Source organism: Parus major, chromosome Z (assembly GCF_001522545.3).
Source record: "Parus major isolate Abel chromosome Z, Parus_major1.1, whole genome shotgun sequence".
NCBI classification, from domain to species: Eukaryota; Metazoa; Chordata; class Aves; order Passeriformes; family Paridae; genus Parus; species Parus major.
Genome location: NC_031799.1, coordinates 9,575,935 through 9,597,508, shown reverse-complemented (window position 1 = coordinate 9,597,508; position 21,574 = coordinate 9,575,935). Strand labels below are relative to the sequence as shown.

At 39.8% G+C, this 21,574-nt stretch overlaps 1 protein-coding gene across 1 annotated transcript in view; it reads left to right on the top strand.

Moving 5' to 3' along the window:
• Nucleotides 1–7,863, top strand: part of MTMR12 (myotubularin related protein 12) — a 33,737-nt gene extending 25,874 nt beyond the window's left edge. Inside the window, exons 12-16 of the mRNA XM_015615071.3 lie at nucleotides 1,100–1,170; nucleotides 2,162–2,334; nucleotides 3,026–3,193; nucleotides 3,992–4,153; nucleotides 5,144–7,863. Coding sequence (XP_015470557.1) covers nucleotides 1,100–1,170; nucleotides 2,162–2,334; nucleotides 3,026–3,193; nucleotides 3,992–4,153; nucleotides 5,144–5,719 — 1,150 coding nt within the window. The 3' untranslated portion in view covers nucleotides 5,720–7,863. The remainder of the gene's footprint in view (nucleotides 1–1,099; nucleotides 1,171–2,161; nucleotides 2,335–3,025; nucleotides 3,194–3,991; nucleotides 4,154–5,143) is intronic.
• Nucleotides 7,864–21,574: the final 13,711 nt, after the last annotated feature.

Sequence of the window (21,574 nt, the reverse complement as noted above, 5' to 3'; positions counted from 1 at the left end):
CCTTGCTTTGCTAATTGTTCCTTAAGTTGTCTTTTCTTCTTTCAGCAGTCGACAGTGAGTAAGTGTTGGAATGGTGTTGGCTAACTTAAGGCTTGTTATAGTGGAATGCTGAGGAGTTTTGTTTTCAGTGTTGCTTTGTGCTAGCTCTTCTGTCTGTCAGTTTATTCTGTGATCAGCTAATTCACCATGGAGTGCCTCTGCAGTCTGCTCCAGTCCCTTCTGGTCTTAATAATTATCAGTATCTACTGATTGTTATTAACTCCTTTATCTAGAATTTAAATGTGTGTGTTTTTTGAAAGGTTCTAGTGAAGATGTTGAGAAATTCATTGACATAACCAAGATCGCAAGTAGTTTAAAGTAAAAGCCAGGCCATGTTCCTATCCTTGGAGTGTCTTGAGACTGGTCATTTCCATACTTCGATCCAGTTGGTTCCTGGATCAGCCTGTTCTTGGCTCTTGCAATTAATACAAATGCCTTTTCACATGTTCTAGATGACAGAACAAAAAAGAAATCTGACAACTCCACGCTTAAAAAATAAACTGTCAGCTTCTATTAGTGACCTAAGATATTACAAGATATACAGGCTTTTGCTAAAAATAACTAACTTAGGAAGATTTAGATCTAGAAATCAACAGTGTTAAATCTGTTTTTATGTGATCTGTAATTCCACTCAGTCTTCCTTGTGTAGGAATATTCTCCGCGTAACTTTTGTCTGAGTGTTTACAAGACCTGATTGCTCATCCTTCCCTCTGCCTCTTAAAACCAAATTTTGGAAGAAATGTAGTATGTAGTACATTAGAACATAAATGTGATGATGTTGACTCTCTCCAGCATAAAAATCTGGTTTTTAGCAATTGTAATCCTTCAGTGTGTGATGGCTACTATTGATCTAGAATACAGTATTGTATCATATCAACTGCAAATGCATGGTTAATGGCCAAATAAAATGTTTTTGAAGCTAAGCAGTTCTTCATTTACACAAACTAAGCATGGGTTTTGTGTTTTAAAGAACTAGTCAAGTTTCAAGTATGGCATTCTAACCCTGTCTAGGGGAAACTAATATAAGAAACTTCACTCAACTTTTCCTGTACCAAAACAGGAGGGTCTTGAAGAAAGCAATAGAAGTTGCTGAGTGTCTGGAAATACAGCACACAAATGTTCTCCTCATAGGTAAGATTTTCATGAGATAGTCCTATTTTTTTATTTGTTTAAATTCATTTTGAAGTGGCTTAAGCTGTAAGTTTATAGTTATGGTAGAGAGTTGGTAAAATTCCTACAGCACTCAAATAAGACACCTAAATCTCTCACTCTCCTGGAAATGCTTCTTGTAGTTAAACAAAATATGGTAAGCACAGTTCCAGGATATGAATGAAAAAGCTGCTAATAAATTGTCAGGAGAGTCTTGCATAAAGAAGAGGTAACATTCCTGCTTCCCAGTTTATTTTATTTGAAGTCTCCAAGACCCCTTGCTGTACTTTAAGGGGCAGGGGAACTATATCTACACAAAGGACCAGTAATATGAAAACTGCAAAATAACCTTTATATTTTCCAAATACATGCTAGGTATTCTGCAGGCTCTTTATTAAAAATACATTGAAGAATATGCTTACTGTGAACATGTTGAGCCGTTTATTTTCCTAGACTGAGTAACCACATATAAAACCAAACCTAAAGTTATCCATTGAATGACTCCTGGATTGGTGATTTAGTTGGGTTTTTCCCACATATTGCCATTTGAGAAGCCTAGCACAGGAAAGAGGTGTTTTCTTGAGTCACCTTTTGGGAAGGTGAAGAATGTATGTTGCATGAGGAGGCAGTTTCACACCTCGTGGAAAAAGGCATGGAAAATAGGAAGGGTAGGGACAAATAGCTGGGCTGAGGGGCAGTGTGTGCCTGTGGGAGACTGAAGGGCACAGGCAAGTTAGAGTAGTGAAGGCTGGGCCTTACAGGTTATATTGTCAAAGTGCTTCCCTAGGAGAAGTGTGTAAGTAAACCTTAAATTTGGAATCATGGATTAACTTCTCTCTGACTTGCAAAAATGTTTGTGTTGCTCTGATCCTGAAATATGATTTCATTTATGTGACCATGTCCATGCTTTGCCTTCTTACACAAAGTTTGGAGAATGGTTCAGTAGTGGAAGTGGTTTCTGTTTCCTTTGTAGAAGAGAGTGCTACTGATCTGTGCTGTGTAATCTCGAGTCTGGTTCAAGTAATGATGGATTCACACAGCAGAACAAAATCAGGGTTTCAGAGCCTTATTCAGAAGGAGTGGGTGATTGGAGGACATGGGTTTTTGGATCGCTGTAACCACTTACACAAAAGTGAGAAAGAGGAGGTAAGATTTAATTGCTTTCCTTGCTTACAAGTTTATAAGCTTGCACAGCATGAAGAGGGATTTAGATGTTAGTCCAGAAGTTCCAGTTACTCTGAGGATCTTTTGCATTTTGTTTCAGGGGTTGATGTTTGTACAGTGCCATTGTTTTTGCTGTTTAGGGCTCAGCAATGGCTTTATTATTAAGGGGAACAAATGTAAAATTTCCCAGTCTTGCAGTCTTTTGAAAGTCATGTATCTTGTGCCCTTGAAAACTGTGTTAAATGGTAGTAGCATCCATAGAAATAAGTTAATTGCCTATTCCCATCACATATGGAGATCAGCTTTATACTGTCTTGCTTTGGAACTAGATCAGATTGCTATTTGAATGGAAGTAATAGGTGTAAACTGACTCATTCTGATCAAGAATTGCTATGAACTAGTTTTGCTTTGCCACCTTTAAAAGGCTGCATAGTGGCAACTTCCAAATTCAGAGTAGAAAGTGCTCATCTCTTCTGTCAATAATTTGCCAAGGGTAGCTCAGATAATACTACTTCAGATTTCAACCAAATATATGTGCAGCAGTTCTGTAATTAATCAGGCTTCTTGCCTTAAGAATTATATTTGGAGACACTAAATACTGTAAAATAAATAGTTTGCATTGTGGAACAATTTTAACTTTCTTTGAAACTGATGAAATATTTTCTTTACTTAGGCTCCTGTTTTTCTGCTCCTGCTAAATTGTGTTTGGCAGCTCGTACAACAGTATCCTCCAGCATTTGAGTTCACAGAAACTTACTTAACTGTCTTGTCAGACAGCCTCTATGTGCCTATTTTTAGCACTTTCTTCTTCAACTCTCAACATCAAAGAGACACTAATAAGGTAAGGGTTTGGTATTTTGTGGATGAAGTGTATTGGAGAAACAAGGAACACTCAGAAAAAGCTAATTCCTGATGGCACCTTTTTTCTTACTCATTGAAATGCCTTGAAGGGTGAATGCAATTTTGGCTGTAAGGAGTCAAGTTCAGGACTTAGTTTATGATGACAGAAGGAGTATATTACCTATAATATGTAGCTGTAGTTTCATGTTTAATGCTCTTCAGTGAAACTGGAACTCCTTAACCTACAAGGAATATCCAGCTGTCTGGCAGAATAAGTTATCTATGAAATTCCTGTATAGTATATTCTGTTGTATTCCAAAATCAACATCTCCCGAATGTTAATTTATATGTGGTTCATACTCTTCTCTAGCCTAAAAAGCTGGGAGCAATGGGAGTATCCTCTGCAAGGCTGCACAGAGACCAAAAGAAAAAGTGAAGGTTACTGACTTTCATACAAATAAATTGTTGATCACAAAATCTAGACCAGTAGCACTGCATGACTGCAGTTACAACTTTTGGTGTTTGGAATTCTAATATGCCCTCTGTGTTTGAAGAATCCAAATGTCTGTCTCTTTCCTAAGTCTCATTTTGTTGGTTTTTTTTCTGAGAATATTTAACTTTAATTTCATCTGTGAAAATGTAATTGCACTGTTTTTGTTCAGTTATTGAACACATAGAAAGCACAAGTGTTGTTGCAACTCTGTGGCCTTTTTTCTGAAACACCAGTTTCTTAACTTCACCTGGACTTGGTTAGAAATCCCTTCTAGCAGTATTAAATGTGACCTGTTTGTTTTGGCAGAGTGGGGAAAGCATCAAGACACAAAGTGGTCCTTTCAGATTCCTTACTGTGTGGGACTGGGCTGTGCAGTTTGACCCCAAGGCCCAGGCTTTCCTGAACAACCCTCTTTATGCAGAGAAACCAAAACCAGATAAAAGTCAACGGAAGACTGCACGGTTCAAGGTAAGATATGTGCTGCTAAATTGTTTTTTTAATTCTAGAAATATTTCACACATCTCTTATTTCAAATGTACTCACAGTGGAAGTATTGGTGCAGACTTTTTTTAATTGACAAAATACATGTATACCTCAAACCTGCCTGGATCTGAAGAACCCACTTTTCATCCACCTCAGTTGTAAATGACTCTTTTATAGTTCATAGCCATGAAGTTAGGGATTATTTTTCTTCATCCTTCTGTGCAAGTCTGTTGGTAAATCATGAGATTCAATATTCAGGTCAGTTGCAATTACATGTTTGAAGGGAGTTCATTTAGTTGTTCCATGGAGTACCTGACTGAAACACATAGGTTTGTGATTGCCTCCCTAATTTTATCTGAGTGTATCTGGAGTGTGTGTTCACTTGGAGTGGGAGGGGGACCAACAAGAGCAAAAAAACTGTCTGGAGTATGGAGGATTATGGATGGACCATCTCATTACTGGCATGTAGCACAAATTCAGGGGAACATTTGTAGAGTAGCCTCTTTCAATTGAAATTAATTTGTTAAATTCTGTCCTGTATAAAAGCATTCTCATGTGAGACCTTGCCAGTATGATCTACAGCATTAATCTGAGATGCAGTGAGGGACCACTGGATAAAAGCATAGAAATAAAGTGCTCTCTGATTTCTAACTCGCTTAAACTAAACATGGACATTTGCAATACTTGAATGTAAGCAAAGGGTTTGGCTTTTTCAAAGAAAATTGCTTTATTGGTCTTACTTTTGGTTAATGCAAGGAAGGAAGCTAGCAATATTCAGTATGGTCTGTGAAGTAGTTGATGTATTGAAAAATAATGATTTAAACACAGATACTGCCTTTTTATATTGTTCAAGTGACTATTGCTTGCAAGAGGTTTCTGAATACAACTTGTTTTTCTTCCTCTTAAAGCTGCTTTCTGAAGTCTCATTCCATTAATATTTATCTGAGTATTTTCCTTTTTTTTTTAATCTTAAAGCATCAACGGCAACTTTCTTTGCCACTGACACCGGCAAAGCCTTCCACAAAGAGAGGATTTTTCAGGGAAGAAACAGATCATTTAATTAAAAACATTCTGGGTAAAAGAATTGGCAAGTTCATAAATTCTTCAGATGAGGCCCCTAACAGCTTAAGGGAGTTTTATGATAGCTGGCATAGCAAACCTGTTGACTACCACGGCCTTCTGTTGCCGCGCATCGACGGTCCTGAGATCAAAGTCTGGGCACAGCGTTACCTACGATGGATTCCTGAGGCCCAGCTTCATGGTGGTGGAACAATAGCTACAGCTGCCAAGATTTTGGACTTGATGGAGGAAGTGCAAACCCTGCAGGTGAAAATGGATGAAGAACACAGTCAGGCTGTTTCTGGAGATGTACATTCTGTTCCCATGCTGAGAAATTCTGCCCGCTTGTCGTCCTTGTTTCCATTTGCTTTACTGCAGAGACAGTCTGTCAAACCAGCTTTACCCACCAGCACCTGGAAAGACTTGGAAGACGAAGATGACTTGGTCAAGAGGGATGATGAATTTGTTGATCTAAGTGAGGATATGTTATAACATGTATATAGATTACAGTATGGATTGTATGTGACTAAGCACTGAGTTTTAAATGTTGTGCTGTATCTTCATTTAAGGAACTTGAGCATCTGCAACCTGTTTAATGGGTTTGTGGGGTTAAAAATCCTTGATTGGAAATAGCTACTTACTGTAATTCAATTAGCATGTTTTGAACTTCCATTTCACTCTAACAATATTTATTGCAGAAACATATTTTTAGCATAGGTGTAATAAAAATGGGAGTCTTGGCTGAAGTAACCATATGGCCATTGTTAAAAAAAAGAAAAACAGTGAAAGAATACTTTCTGCTGTAAAGGTGGAATGATAAATGCATATGGCAGCAATCATGCGATCTTAACAAAACATCTTTCCCCTTATGCTAAGAGTACTGGGAGTGGAGTACTGTGATTTGCATTTTCTCCACACACATAAACAGTGAAAGATGCAACTAACTGTGCACTCACAAATCAGCTTTTGACAGCTGAGGAATACACTCATGGTCACCAGGGGTTTTCCATCTGCTGTTGGATCAACAGAAGTCATGTGGTTGCCCCTTCCCCTTTGTCAGTGTTGGTCTGTGTGGTGTCAGTCACAGGTTGGCTGCTCGGAGCCTGTGCATGCACGTAGCTCAAGGGTCAGATGCAAGAGCTTAATGACACATTTCAAGTTTTAATATATGGCTGCTGTGCTATATGCCCTTGCTGCCTTGGAATATTAAGTTTGCTCTTAATTTTAAGGAATGAGATTTAAATTTGTCATGAGTATTTTTTCTCCTTTTAAGTAGAGTGAGACTCATTTTCCCCCATTGATGCCAGATGCCTTTAAGGCTTTCTGTAGCTTGCACTGAGACTCTCCACATAGCACAGAAGACTCTTTCCCTGTAGTCCTGCTGCAAAGCAGGATTTGCAGTCTGTTACCACTTGTCATGAGTTGGTGGTACAGCTTATGAATGTGGTGTTTATAGAACACTTGTGTCCTGTTGCTGGATGTTACAACAGTACCTCAGTGAAAAAAGCCATAAAGAAATGCCTGTTAACTTGGATCTACTGTGTGTGTATGTTTATACAAATTTTTACTGCAAATAATTATCCTTTGTAAAGCTGAATATTATTTGACTATCAGATCTGTTTTGAACCCTTAAAATCTGTAATACCCCCAGAACAGATTCAAGTCATAAAATCAGTTACACTGAGAGGTTGTGCATTGAATATTTTATCTGTTCTCATAGCAATTTAGAAATCCATGCTGGAAAACTTAGCTGGTGGATAAACTGTTGCTTAAATTTGATCAGCTCGGTGAAACTGGGGATATTAAACTTTTGTTACTGACTTAATCACTTCATACTGAGTTGTATTAATGTATAGCAACAATTCATCAGCAGCCCTCTAAAAACAAATTCTCATAACTGGGAAGGGGGAGAGCTTGATGCAGCTATGCCAAACTGAAGCTTCCCAGCTCTTTATTGCCTTAAAGTCTTAGTGCGAGGACAATACTTGAGTTTGTAGTGTTTTATTTAAAAATACATTAGTACTTATGCGTTCTTCTGTGATATGTATGATCTTTACAGCTAGCACTTGCTAGAATGGGCTGTACAGCACATTTTCTTCAGACTTAGTTGTAATTCATGTGACTCATGTATGCAATAATACTTTGCATGTTGAATGAGCAGTGAAGAAATACTTGTCATTCTAAGGTCATTTGGGTTCAAAGGTGGGTTTTTTTAAACACTGCCATTACAAAAAAGCTATTAAAATGATTTTTCTATACTTTTGATCAAACTGTTGTAATATTTCAGTCATGAAGATTACATATTTGTATTAAAGAACAGATGTTGGACATCTTATTTGTACATAAGTTATCAGAAATATATATAGAAGAGAGGCATATATCTGGAATTGAACATGGGGACACTTCTAATGTAGAGTAAATACCATTATTGCTGGTTTTCTGCACTGAAGGATTGGAAATAGACTTCATATTTTTACTCCAGGCTTCTGTTTATACCTCCAAGTTTTAACACTGAATGCAATCTAGCAGTTTTACAGGTTTTTATCTTTTTTTTTTCCTTCTTTTTGTTAAATACTGTTACTTCTCTCTAATGGGCTGTTTGAAGAGTGTCAATAAAGTATACTTTGAACGATTCATCCTGAAATGAGAATGTATGTTTAAGGTCCACTTTGCAAGTGATGCACTAAATCACAGCAGACTTGACAATCTGCAGTGGCAAGGCTTTTCTGGTTATATCCTGATTTTTACAGGATACATTGTGGGGAAGCTGTGCAGTTTTGATCTGGCTGTACTTCTGGAGAGATGCCACCAATGCAGGAGAGAGGACAGTTCAGTACAGTGACATAGGATGGCTGTGGGAAGTTGAAGGTGAGCTAGAAATTGCTGAGTGTCTGTATTGGGGAGGGGGTTATTAAACAATGTTTGTTTCTGTCTTTGTAATATGCTTCCCCCATGTCCAAGGTGAAATTTGTTTTTGCATTGTTACACTAAGCAACTTCTTGAAATTGCCACAGGGGGGTGTTTCTCAAACCAGATGTGTGAGATGGACTAAGGTGGCCACAGAAAGCTGTGGAGTACAGATTTAAAAATTATTTTTTTTCAAGACACTACACGTTGCTAGTCCCTGGTCAAAGGCAGCACTAGTGCAAATCACACATTAAAAACCCATGAATGTTACAAGATTGTGCCACCTTTTTTCTTGAAGCCCCACACAGCAACAGCTGTGGGTCATGTTGTACCACAAGGTGTGCCTCTGCCTCACCCACACCTGCTAAGGACCAGTGATTGTACTTTGACCGCTTGGCTTTGATTTAAGACTGCATTCACTATTGAAAAGGTTCAGCTGTTGATGTGCATAATGGAATGCAAACATGTACTTGATTAAGGTGCTTACAGCCAGCTTGCCCTCCTGATCTTTTGCTCCAGCAAAAGCTTTTTCCATTTGTGCTTGAAGCACAGAAGCATAACTTCTTCCAGAGGCAGGTGAATACTTTCTGCTGATGATTTCTTACAATGGATTAATTTTGTCACAGCACAGGTCACCTTCATTCTAAACTACTCGGAGACCTCATGCAGTATTTACGGCTGAGTGCTCCTTCACAAAGAGCTAGGTTTTGCATAAAACTATTTAAAAATTGTGTGAAGGACTTCATTTTCTGGGATAGGAAGATTTGAATAGTGAACTTAGCTGAGTCTGAAAAGAGTATTCTGTGTGCAGAACAATAGATGTACTCATGGAATACCAATTCCCGTACTGAACTGGGGAGGTGTGGGGAATGGAAGGGGCAAAACCCTTCTTAGGGTCTTGCATCCTTTTTTTTTTTTTTTTGGTCTGTAATAAAGTCAACATGACAAATGCTTTCTGCTAGCATTTGCAGGATGGAAGAACTCGGTGGGAAAATAGAGTTAACTTGGAGAGGAGTGGACACAAAAGATAAGAGCTGAAACTTGAGCTGGAGAGACAGTTCTGTGGGGAGGGCACCACCATGTTGAGCGCAAAGGCAGTAGCAATGGGGTTCTTCAGCCTGTGTTAGATGGAAATGGGTAGGCTACCCATACAGTTCTGAGCCCCAGAGGAGTCCCTCTGCTTGGGAGGTAAGTTTGACTGGGCTCACAGCTTTAAATGTGCTGTGGAAGCTGAGAAGATAATAGATGTAATCGAGGACTGCTACTGTCTTGGCAAGTGTGTGGATGGGCAGTGGATGCTCAGTGCTGCCATGGTTTGGCTGCTGTGGAGCCCTGTAGAACAGTAAATGCTGGTGCTCAATTGCAGCATGTTACCCTGATTCCAGCAAGCATTTGGTTTCCCTGGTTTTTATGCAGCAGCCCAGTAAAATGAAAAAGACACTTTACCTTAATGTTATCCTTTGATGCCTAAAGCAGGTGAATAAGACATGCCTAGGAAGTGCATTTGTTAATTTACTTTGTAAACAGCAGATCTAGGAAGACTGACGTCCTGTGGCTTTGGCTTGTCTGTCCACTCAATTTTGTCATTTCTTCTGGCATTTCCTGTCTTTGCTGATGCCAGAAGATCTTCAGTCTCCATCCATCTCCCCCCTGTTCCTAAGTCATGAGCTGTTACAGCAGTTTATAGGTTTGTCATTGCTGCTGCCTCCCTGGACAACTGCAACTCTGTGATTCGGTTCCTGGGAGACCAGGTGAGTGCTCATGGCTTGGCATGGCCTGGCCATTTAGCCTCCAGATTGCCTGTTGGAATCTAGCAGCTTCTGAAATAATTTTTTGTCAAATACCATTAAAATTATTTACTAGTTTTCAAAGCAGGTGGGTAGATGGAACAATGATTAGATGCCCTGTATCATTAGTAAGGAAATCAGGGTAGGAGAATGCAACAGAAGCCTCTGTACCTGCAGCTCAGGCATGATTCTAATCTGCAATTCTCAGGCTAAAAGCAATGTTTCAAATAGAAAAATCTGCTAATTTACAGTCAAGTTAGGTATCCCAGTTTTCTCTTGCATTTTGTCTATTTCTGGGTCTTGAAATAAAATTTTCATTATACTATAAGAGCCAAAATTCAGTCTATGGAACCACTGAATTTCTGGAAACCAGTTAATATTTCTGTGAGTTCTGAAACCTACAAATCTTACTGCTATCTGAAGAAAAATTCCAATTAAGAACAGCTTACACTACTAGTACTAATGTATGGTTTTGCTAATAGAGTCTAAACCTTCAAGTCTTCTTAAGACTTTTAAAAGTCAGAGCTCCATGGACTCACTTTGCAATCAGTGGGACTCATTTTATTTTCTTTTAGAGATGTTAATTGAAAGTATGTTTATGCATGAATGTGATGACAGAGATGCTAATTTTATGTAGAGGGTATACGTGCTCATTGCTTTATGTTTTGGTGATGCAAGAATATATTTCCACTCTCACTCTGACCCCAATTCACAAATCAAAACACGATGTCCCTCACCACCCTCCTTGAGTTTACTATACAAATCAACCCAGTTTGTTTCCCACAAGCCACTTCCAGTATTTTCCAGTTTCCCATCCTAGACTTTCCACTGTGTATTTGCCATTAGAAAACATTTATTGCTTTTCTGATAGCAGTTCATTTAACTTTAGAAAAGGCTGGTTTTATACCTGCCAGCTATACTTAGCTTTTCCTGTTTCAGGAGATGGTGGGAATATTTGAAAGCTGGATAAGAAGTACCACAGGTGACTTAAACAGTTCTCAAACTACAAGGTCTCTTACTTCTCTGCCAATACAAAGCATGGTTGTTCTGTAAGTTACCCTGTTGTTATTTAGAGTAAAATCCTCCTGCACAGCAATTTTTCACAAACAAAAATTGCACCAAGGAAAAAGCAGGGTGATAATCTCAAAACGTGTTTTCTAGAGCAGCATATCCCCTGTAGATTCAGCACTTCGTTGTGATGGTGTCAGCACAAGTGACAGCAGAACGATGGCCTGTTCTCCCAGCAGGTTTGGGATTGGGTTACACCCAGTGTGCAGCAGATGCAGGGAGCTGCCAGAGGGAGTCCTGCTGGCAATCACTGCCCAGTGGTGCCCTCACACCATTATTGCTTTCCAACTGATTTTGTAGAAATTGGTATTTTGCTTTTGTGGATTACCTTTCTATCAGATCAGCCCACTGATCCAAATGACCCTGTGGTGATGCAGAGGGGGACAAGAGAAGCCCCTGTTTGAGGCTGCCCCTCTCACTTGGCAGCCCCTAGTTGGAGCAGATGAGGTGAAAGGTGGAAATACAGGTGCAGGAAAAGTCACTCTCCAGCTGCTCTGCTGCTGAAAAAGAGATAAATCCTGGGAACCACCTCTAACATGCAGCAAGCTGAAATGCCGTAAAATAGCATGCATGGCCAACTCCCACCATTTAACACTTCTGAGGGAAAACAAAAAGACAGGGAAGAAAAAAAAACACAATCCAAACTAGTTGTGTTTGGAGGTTGCTTGTAGAAGCCTTACAGGATGATTTAAAGTACAGTTTTATAGGATCTGACCTGTTTGCCACAGCAGGAAGGTAAGTAAGGTGAGCAAACCCTGTGAACTCAGTCTATGGTCATAAAATACATTCTGATGCTCTTCAGGCCTGTAGTTCCTTAGGCTGTACTTTGGTTGGGCTGGCAGACTCTTAAATACCATCATGCTGCCTGGGCTGTGAGTAATCAGTGATTGAGGGCAGCTGCTGAAAAGCAAATATCGTGTTCTGACTTGTAATCTAAAAACTGCCATTGCTCGGAAAGGGGTTTTGGATTCCTGGTGTGTTCCTGCTGTTCTCTTCAAAGCTTTAACCACACAAAGGTGAGCTGATTGGTTACTCCCCCACACTCCTTTAGTATATTTTACTTACTTACTTCTCATTTGTATTTAGATTTAATGCAGGTGATCTGCTCTGTCTATAATCTGCTTATTATCTCTCTCAGGTGTAGAATCTAGTACTTTCTCTAATTTTCCATGAAAATTTGTCTACCTAATGTTGTTCTGAAAGCAATGTTCCTTTTTATGTTTCAAATTGCAGCTAAATAGCTGGCTGGCAGAAATTATGACAAAAAGGGCAAGTTAGTGAAATGAAATACAGTGATAGTAAAACCATTACTCAATGGCATAGTATTAAGTAGAGGCTGCATGAATATGGCAAACCTCTGGAGTCCTGCAGGCAATAATGAATGCTAGAAACAGCTGAAATACAATTACCAGGGACCCAGAACAATTCAAGGAGCAGCAAATGACTGAACATAAACTTTTTTCTAATCTTTGGGTCTTATTAAAGTAGTAATAGCCCTCCTTGTGCTGGTTGTTGACATTAATATTCTGTCTAGGCTGATGGACACCCTTCTCCTTGAATGTTTTCCATCTCTGCCTTCCAGCTCCAGCCTCAGAAAGCAAATGTCTCCCCAGCTGCAACACACAGAGGGAAAAGTTGACTGACATCTTTTCATTTGTCAGAGGAGCATTGTAAATGGCTGCTCCCTGCCAAGAAATTTCTTTTGAAAAGTTACATTTAGTCAGTAAAATAATACCTGAGTGTGACAAATGAAGTTGAAAAAAAGTAAATTTAACCATAGGGCTGAAAAGGAATTCTTTAAAACACTTGAACTGAAGAGAGGAAAAAAGAATTAACTCTTTCCATGGGCAGGTGGAGGAAAAACCCACTGGCTGGCTGTGTCCCTGCAGCCCCTGGAGCTCCACAGGGGAGCAGAGATCCACCTGCACCCCAGGGAAAATCCCACACTGGAGCAGGTGGATGTGCTTGAAGGAGGCTGTGACGCCGTGGGAAGCCCGTGCTGGAGCAGGCTCCTGGCAGGACCTGTGAGCCCACGCTGGAGCAGCCAGGCAACATATTTCATGTGCCTCTGCCAGCCTCTGTTCAATTCGTTTAACTACTGCTCTGCCAGTAGGGGTCATCCAGGCAGCCACACCTGCAGGATGATCTTGTTTAGTGAGAATCACCCACTGATTCTTATCTCCCAAGCCTCCTGAACGTCTCCCTGGGCCTGCTAGGAGAAGGTACATGTTGCATTAATAACCATCTGGCCACCACCAAATCCTCACTGCTGAGCTGTGGCAGTCTAAGCAGTCTGTCTCACATGGGGCAGCGAGTAGCTGTGCCTCCACTCACTGGCCACTTTGGTGGGCCAATTCCATCAGATTTTTGAGATGTGTTTGATGGGGGTGAGGAGCATGAAGTGAAGAACTGCTCTGTGGAGAACTGGTAGAGGAGAAGCCTTGCAGAATGGTGCTTGGGTCAGGTGCTGGCTCAAAGAGCTGTGCTAAAGAAGCTGTCCCCAGCTGTTTGATTTATCCTGTGCTCAAAGCAGCAGGGCTTCTTACATTTTTGTAAATAAACCAAACTGCATCAAAGATGCTTTATTCTTAAATGGAGTAACATTGGTCACCGAGCTGGCTAACTGCCCAGATCAAGAAAGATCTCTTCCTGAGGAGGGGAAACCAGCAGATGAAGCAGAATTAGGAACCTTGATATTTTTTATTTTTGTCAGCTGTGCTAAAGAGCCATAGTAAAAAGTTTGCTTTGAAATAGTTTTATCTGCCTATGTATTTTCAAATTTTAAAGTAATTTCTGTGTAACATCATCTTTCTAAACAAACATGCCAATAGAAAGCAGTAAAAATGTCATCTACTTCCCTAAACAGCCTTGGTCCTTCATATTCTATGCTATATTTCCTGAAGTTAATGGCAAAATGAAGTCCCAGTTACTGTCTGCTTGAAGCACACCTTCATAAAAATCATTTACTGAAGTTTTACTTCCCATGCAGTAGTATAGCTAAAAGCAGCACAGCCTTGCAAAGTGTCAGAAGTAGCTCCTGTCATAAAACACGATGTCAGAAACACTCAGCCTTTGTATTAGCCTTGTGTTAATAATGATGAACAGACACATATTCAAATGTGACACTCATATCTGAGGCCAATTTATAACCTTGGGGTCATGCAGATGTAAGTAATGCTTTGGTTTTGGCTGCAGGAAGTTTATGGCTGATGATGAAGGGCCAAGTTGGTTGTCCAGTTCCGGGCTGAGTTTGCAGTGAGGGAAGCAGAATAGATTTGATTTAAAGAAGAGGGACAGTCCTGATTTTGAATTTGGGATTGTTTGGTTTGGGGTTTTTTTTTTGCAGAGCAGTGTTTCAGAGTGGGACCATGCTTCCAGGATAAGGAGTACTTTCTTTGCTTTGGTGCAGTACCTGGTCCTGCTCTCCTGCTCTGAGCAGTGGCAGATCACCTTGCTGGGTTCCAGCCACAGGTGTGTTTTGACCATCAAGGCCAGTAAAAGCTTGTGTCTTCTGCTCATGCATTTGGTCCGCTTTGGCATTTGTTGCTTGGATTGGGGCTTTTTAAAAATTTCTTCCTGAAGGACTTAACTGTGTAGTAAATAGCTGCTAATTAAAACCCCTGTTTTATCCTGTGGCAAAGAGAATTAAGCTGGTACCTAAGTAAATATTAGGGAAAGCACTTAGTGAGAAAAGGCCATACATACCAAAGTAGGACACCTTGGTGCAGACGGCTGACTCATCAGTGTGACATATTCTGTGTTAAATATGGAAAGCTCAGATGTCATTTGTCATTTGCTCATCAAGAGCAGAGTGAGTTTGTTTTTTTTTAATTTTTTTTTTCCTTCCAAAGATGCCTTGTAAACCAGGCAGAGGTCTTGATTTACTGCCTATGCAGTGAAAACACTGATACCTGTGCAGCTCCTCTCATTCCTCTGCTGCAGCCAAGGGCCTCCCTCATTTATGTATCCTCCCTGCTGTTTGGAGGCTCCTGCACCAGGCCAGGGACACCTTTTGAGGCTGATGGATATATTTTTATTACCTGTTACAAGCTGAGTTTCTCCACCAAGATCTTGTTTCCAACTTCCATCTTAATTTGCAACCAGCAATAATTTAGCTGCTAACCCTTTTCCATCTCTCCTCCCTGGGGAAGTAATTTGAGCCCTGAAGGTTTAATCCTGGCTTCACTGACGTAGCTTATTACTGTGAGCATCCCACTGCCCCCAGGAGCTGTGGGAGGCATATTTTTGGGAGGCTGTGTTGTGTAGCCAGTTCTGGAGCTGCACCAGAAAGTGATCTGAGGGTCACCTGCCACACGCTGCTGCTGCTCTAAGCCTGAGGCTCTGAGGAAGACAGATACCATTGTTCTGGCTTGGAGTTTTAATGGAAGTGGATTCAAGATGAAAGGAAAGCTTCTTCTCTCCAGATCAAGGAAACATTTGCAGGAACTTGGTATCTTTAGAAAAAAATAAATACAATAGTGCAGAAGTAAGTGTCTCTCATCGAGACACCAAACTGAACAAGAGATGCAAGCGCTCTTTCACACTTTCCTTTTCCTCACAGATACAGAAAAGAGTTTTGGGGAACCATTCTCTTGCCAGGTTTTTCAACACTGTTCTTGCCAGTCTCACTGCTGCTGCATGTCTGGGCATGCAGGGAAATGCACCAAGCTGCCAGCTCACTCTGCAGCCAGCGAGGTTTCTGGATAGGGAGTCATCCTTCCCCATGCCAGCATCCCTAGAAAAAGAATCCTGAAACCCTTCCAGCTCTGAAGTGTATTTCTGGTGTTGTTTTAGCTCTCTTTGCCTTCAGCAGTGAAGTTTCAAATCCCCCATCTTCTTCCTCAATCTAGCTTTCAGAGAGAGAAAAATATACACTTACAGGCAGAAACATCAGCATGCTATAGAGCTACAAGGCTGATGGTAAAATTACCCTTTTTTCTGAGTTTTCTGACTGTCCCTGACTACTAGTCAGGTTTCTGCTCTGTTTGCAATCACTGTGATAGCTACAACTACTAATCTTAAAAAACAGATATTCTAGAATCACCTCGTTCTGTGTCTCACAGTTAAATATTGTACTTCTCAAGCATGAGATGAGCTCAGCTGGTTAGACCATGGTGCTAATAATACCAAGGTTGTGGGTTTGATCTCCATATGGGGCATTCACTTGATGATCCTTGTGGGTCCCTTCCAACATAGAATATTCTGTGATCTTTACTTAGTTCTGTACATGTAGCCTTATGTTTGGCACGATATTAGTAGATAGCAGGAGTTCTTACACATTTGTAGCTCATTAATGAAATCTTAAATGCAATCTGGACTTACGAAAATGTACTTATTCAACTGGACAGTGATAATTTTTTAATAGCTGGCTAACCTTTGAAACAATACTAAAATGCTAATCAATCCCTATTATGTGGTTAATGTCCTAAACAGCCTTTGTCCCAACCATTCAAATTATCATGCCAATTTTAATTAGGAATTTGGTCTACAGTGTAGATTCACTTAAAAAATTCTTTCCAGAACCCCTATGAAGAGATTTCTGTTTGAATAGCAGCTCTTTTGCAGCCAATTTATATACTTGCATAGCTGGTAAAGTGCTTGCCAGTGAAATTGCTTTAAAAGCCATCTCATATAATGATACAGCAATAATACCATTTTACAATACAGAAGATAGATGTTTTTTTCACAGATATGATCCAGTGCAGAATTAACCCTCTAAAATATCAATCCAAATTTGACTTGAGTTTAGTCCTTTGGGGACCAGTTCACGGGATAATACTCTGAAGCTCTCTGCCGTGCAGTCAACAGAGGCACCTGAATTACAGGTCAGTGTAGAAAGATGGTTGTTGGGAAGGTAGAATTAGAAAGAAATTATAAATATGACTCTGTAGCCAGAAAGGCTAAGGAAGAAATACAGATGATAGCACAGTTTGAATAATTCAAAGAAACCGGGCTGGTATGCCAGAACACATTCTTTCCTGCAATAAAACCAAGCTGAGACCCCTCATCCTAGCCTTATAAGGAAAGGTCTGAAGGACCCTGAGATAACTAAAAATATGCAAAAGCACGATTTCTAATGTTACTGTATTAGTATATTTATGAAGATTGGTGAGTAAAGGAATAGAATATTCAAATGTATAGGTTATATAAGTAATTGTAAAGGAGAGCTCGCTCTCTTGCTACGCTCTCTTGGTCTCTCGTTTCTCTTGTTTTCTCTTATCTCTCTTACTACGTTCTCTTGCTGCTCTTTTTCCTGCTCTTTCCTGCTCTTTATCCTTTTCCCCCGTCTCTCTCACTTCTGTTCTGTTAGTCTCTTTCTTAGCAATCTTAAGTCTTGAAATCATGTATTCATATTTTACTCCCTTTTTTATTGTTCCCTCTGAGCCTGCTTTGAGCTGCATCTGCTGGCTCCTAGCAGGGTTGTCTCTCCCACACCCTGAAATAAACTACTAACATCTAACTCGACTATAGAAGTCTCTGCCATGTCTCAGACTGCCCAGCATCCCAAAAGCATCTCTTACAGATGGTCACACTGTGAGACTAGCTGAGTCTCACTTCTGAACTTCCCCAGCTAAGGGCAATTACATCCTCCCCAAAAAGTATCTGGAATTTTCTCCCATTTTCAAAGTCAACAATGCAAGGCAGTTCATAGCAAGACAGTGAGACAGAGTGCTCCCTAGAACTTGACTTGGATTGCATTCATCCATGTTTTCAAAGCTAACTTCAGCAAACTAATAATTAGACATGCTTCCAGAGATGCCAGTAGATTTAATCTACAAATGTTTATCAGTGTTTTTTGCTCCCTGGGTAGAAGGTACTATGGAAGGCATTGACATCCATGCCAGACTTAAAAACCTTCTGGCATTCCCTGTGATCACTACCTCCTGTCTGCCATCAGGAGTACAAATCACCCTGCACAAGCAGGGTGTGCCACCTCTGCCAGGAGCAGCACAGGGAGTGCAACCCACTTGGCTGATTTCTCAGGAGCAAGGTAACTTGCAAATGCAGCTTTATCTCCCTTACAGAAATTTTTATAGAGGCTCAGCGATGGCTGCTACCAAATGCTTCTAGATTTTCCCTCCATTTCCCAGCTGCTCACACACGTTTTCCAAGTTCATGTGACTATTAGTTCCTGGAATCTGTACTTTTCTCCCTCAGTGACGCCATGCCTCTGTTTGCCTCATATTTACAGTTCTAAAATTACCACTCATTATTTCATTCTCTCTGCATGGGTCTTTGGTCATAACAAGATGGTGTAAACTTACCAAGAGTATTTGACATTTATTCTACACACACTCCGAATGCACACAAGTACTCTCTATTTAGACAACATGAATGCTGCTCTAATCACTATTTATCTTGTAAATTACAACCCTGTGGAAACATTTTCTTTGCACCATCTGGCTTGATGTATTTTTTAATCAGTTGATGAGTATTTTTATACGTTACAAGGAAAAGATAGTAAAGCATTTGTTACATTAGGACTTGAAGTAAAGACTTTTCAAAGCTGAACTTGTAAAAAATTCACTGCATTAAACATTTTAAATTTTGCCGAAATACCAAAGACAGTTTTGGTGAAGGTTTCATGGGACTCATTTTGTACAATGAACATCTGTCAAGAAAACTGCACATTTTTCCTAGGAATGCTGGTTGAACAGGACCCCTGTGTAGAAATGAAAAGACATCTCAATTACAAACAGCACTTTGATAATTCTGTCCTTATGATTTCAGTACTGTAATTGTAGTATAAAAATAACCAGTACAGATCATTGCTGCTGAAGAATTTCACTCAGATACGAGGATAAAGATGCTATTACAATACAAAAATTTCAGGAACTAGCAGTCATTTGAACTCTCCTGGAGATAAGAAAATAAGAGTATCTGGAAATAGTCAAGATAAAAAAATGCTTTTTAAATGAGCAAATGTGCACAGCACTTTCTCATGTCTGCATTTGGTCTTCCTAAAATGCCAGTCACTTTTTTTCTAAAAGTTCACAATTTATAGTATTTGTAGATACAAAACTTAAAAGTAGCATGAGCTGGTTTTTAAGTCAAAGTCCCTTGAAGATAAATTTTCTTACTAAGTGGCTGCATCTGATTTTATATGAGCTTAGTGTTAAACACTTGAATTTGTGCTGCTGAAAGTAGTAATTAAATACACAAATTTTTGAGAAGCCTAGTACATTGTCCTTGAATCATCCTAAGGGAGAAGCTTAAAAAATGGCTATTAGAAAAAGTACATTGGTAATTTTTGTCTTTATAAATTGACAATTTAAACAATGTCCAAACAGTTAGGCATTAAAAGCCAAAGGAGAGTTTGTTGTACAGCTAGGAAGAGTCATCCGTAAGTGGTTTCTATCTTAGAATATTTTGAAGTTAGTGTTGGAAAATCCATTCCTAAAACCAAGAAGAAAAACCCAGCTGGTCTGCACTGGCTAGTGAAGGATTTATTTAGTAACCAAAACAGCAGCATGGGTAAAACAGGTGCAGCTGAAACTGAAAGAGACAGTATTACATGATCACTGTGTACCAGACACAACTTCTAAGGTCAGTTGATCATTGACTCTGGTTTCTTCCCACATACAGTATCACACACAAGCCCACTCACTTGTCTCTTATCTCTGATTTTCTCCTTCTTTCATCACTCTGTACCTTTCAGCATCTTGATTTTTCTGGGAAGTGAAAATCCTGTTCTTGGAGATCACACTGATAATATTGGATAGAACAAATCTCACAACAGTTTGTTTCCAGTTCTTTGCTGGCATTAATGTCTAGTCTAGCACTCAAGCAGCATGTCTGTAATCAGCACAGCATTGAAGACTTTTTGGCCTTAAGGAATTCCTGTTGCTATTTGGTCCTTGGGTTTCCATACTTTGTACTCCAGCACAGTGCTCCTTCCTGTGTAACAATCCTGTGCCTATATGTGAGACTGCTCTGTCAATAGATCCCTGAAACCATACAGAGGAACATGGTCTTTTTCTTCACTTGTTTTTAAGTCAAATCCTCACAGGGATTCAGGCCACGGCTCTACCTGACACTTGTTTTTGGTCTCCTAATTGGGAGTGTCAAACTTTCACTGGGAGGGAATGGAAGACACAGGCAGGAGGAATGCAAACAAGCTTGACTGGTGAGACTGCTGGATAGTGGAGCCATAACAGAGCCAGCAGCCTTCTTCTGGAAAACAGCTCCTGTTTTCTTGCTGTCAGCTTCAAAACATGCACATCTTATAAATCTAACTTCTTTGGGAGAAAATTTGCCAAAGCATCATTTGTGATGATGCTTTGACAGGAGCAGTAGGATTCATCCTTTTTTGTCTGAAGTTCCAGAGCCTGGCACATCTGTTTGGCTGAGGCATCTGCAATTTCTCACTTCAATCAGCTCTGTGTCACACTCCTGATGTTCAAGTTGTGAAACACTTGTTCGTAGTTACAAGAACGTGAGCTCCTACCTCAGCTGTTAAATAAAGTTATTCTTTTCCTGACCTGCTGTCCCAACACACACTTGCAATCAGTTTGCCACTCACTTTTCCTGCTGACATCACTGACGTAATCCCTGCTCCCATGGAGAAGCAAATTATGGCAACTGCAACAAGCACAACAGAAAGTAAGACTCAGATTCATACCTTTGCTCTATTCCTTTTTATTTCAACCTCCCAGCAACAAATTAAAAATACCCTAGCTACTCCAGAAGACTGCTGCATTCTGCCAGAGATGGGCTTAAGGATGAACTGTGATGCATTACAAGGTCAATTTACTGCAAGATGAACTATCTATAGACCACAGCCTATGCTTTTGTGTTATTACTTCTTAACAAAGCATTTTGAAGATTTTGGGCCTCAGCTCTCTGGATACCACTGGCATTGGGATGGGGGAGGGAGTCTGTACCCAACAAGATGCCCAGTGACAACCCAAACAACATAAACCACACATTGCAGTGTTGGGGGCTACAGCCTTCTGAACCCCTGATAAAGCCATGCAGGACTCAAAAATATTTTTCAGATACTGCTTGGCACTGTGAAAGAAATTGCAGTTATGAAGGTCATGACAAAGGATCTCCTAGGTGAGTGTCCAGACAGTGCTCCTCTCTGGCACACCAGCTCTCAGCTTTGTAGAAAGGATCAACAATAAAATCATGTGCTGAAACACATCTTGTTTGCCACCCCTTTCATTCAGATTTTGTTTTTGTGTATCAGTGCTGCAATGCTGTTAAAAAAAAATACAATTTAATTGGCCCAAAATTCAATTTTTTAATTTGATTCACACTGAACTTCTTAGTTTACATTCATCAGGTAAGGCGTCATAACTGCAATTAATAATGAAGAAATACATTTGTCTGAAATGACATCATTCAATTTGTGCAAACACCTGAGTTTCTAAGTCAAAAATGTGACTGTTAAGTATAAGGATTCTTCATCATGATAAAAATGAAATTGATCAACAAAAAATGATTAATTATTAAAAAAATATTAAGTGATCCTAATTTGTTAACTTTTGTAACAAAATACAGCATAGGGGGCAAATCAATAATAGAATTAGCAAATATTTTTAAAGACTGATTTTTACAAAACTGAAATAATGATGAGTCC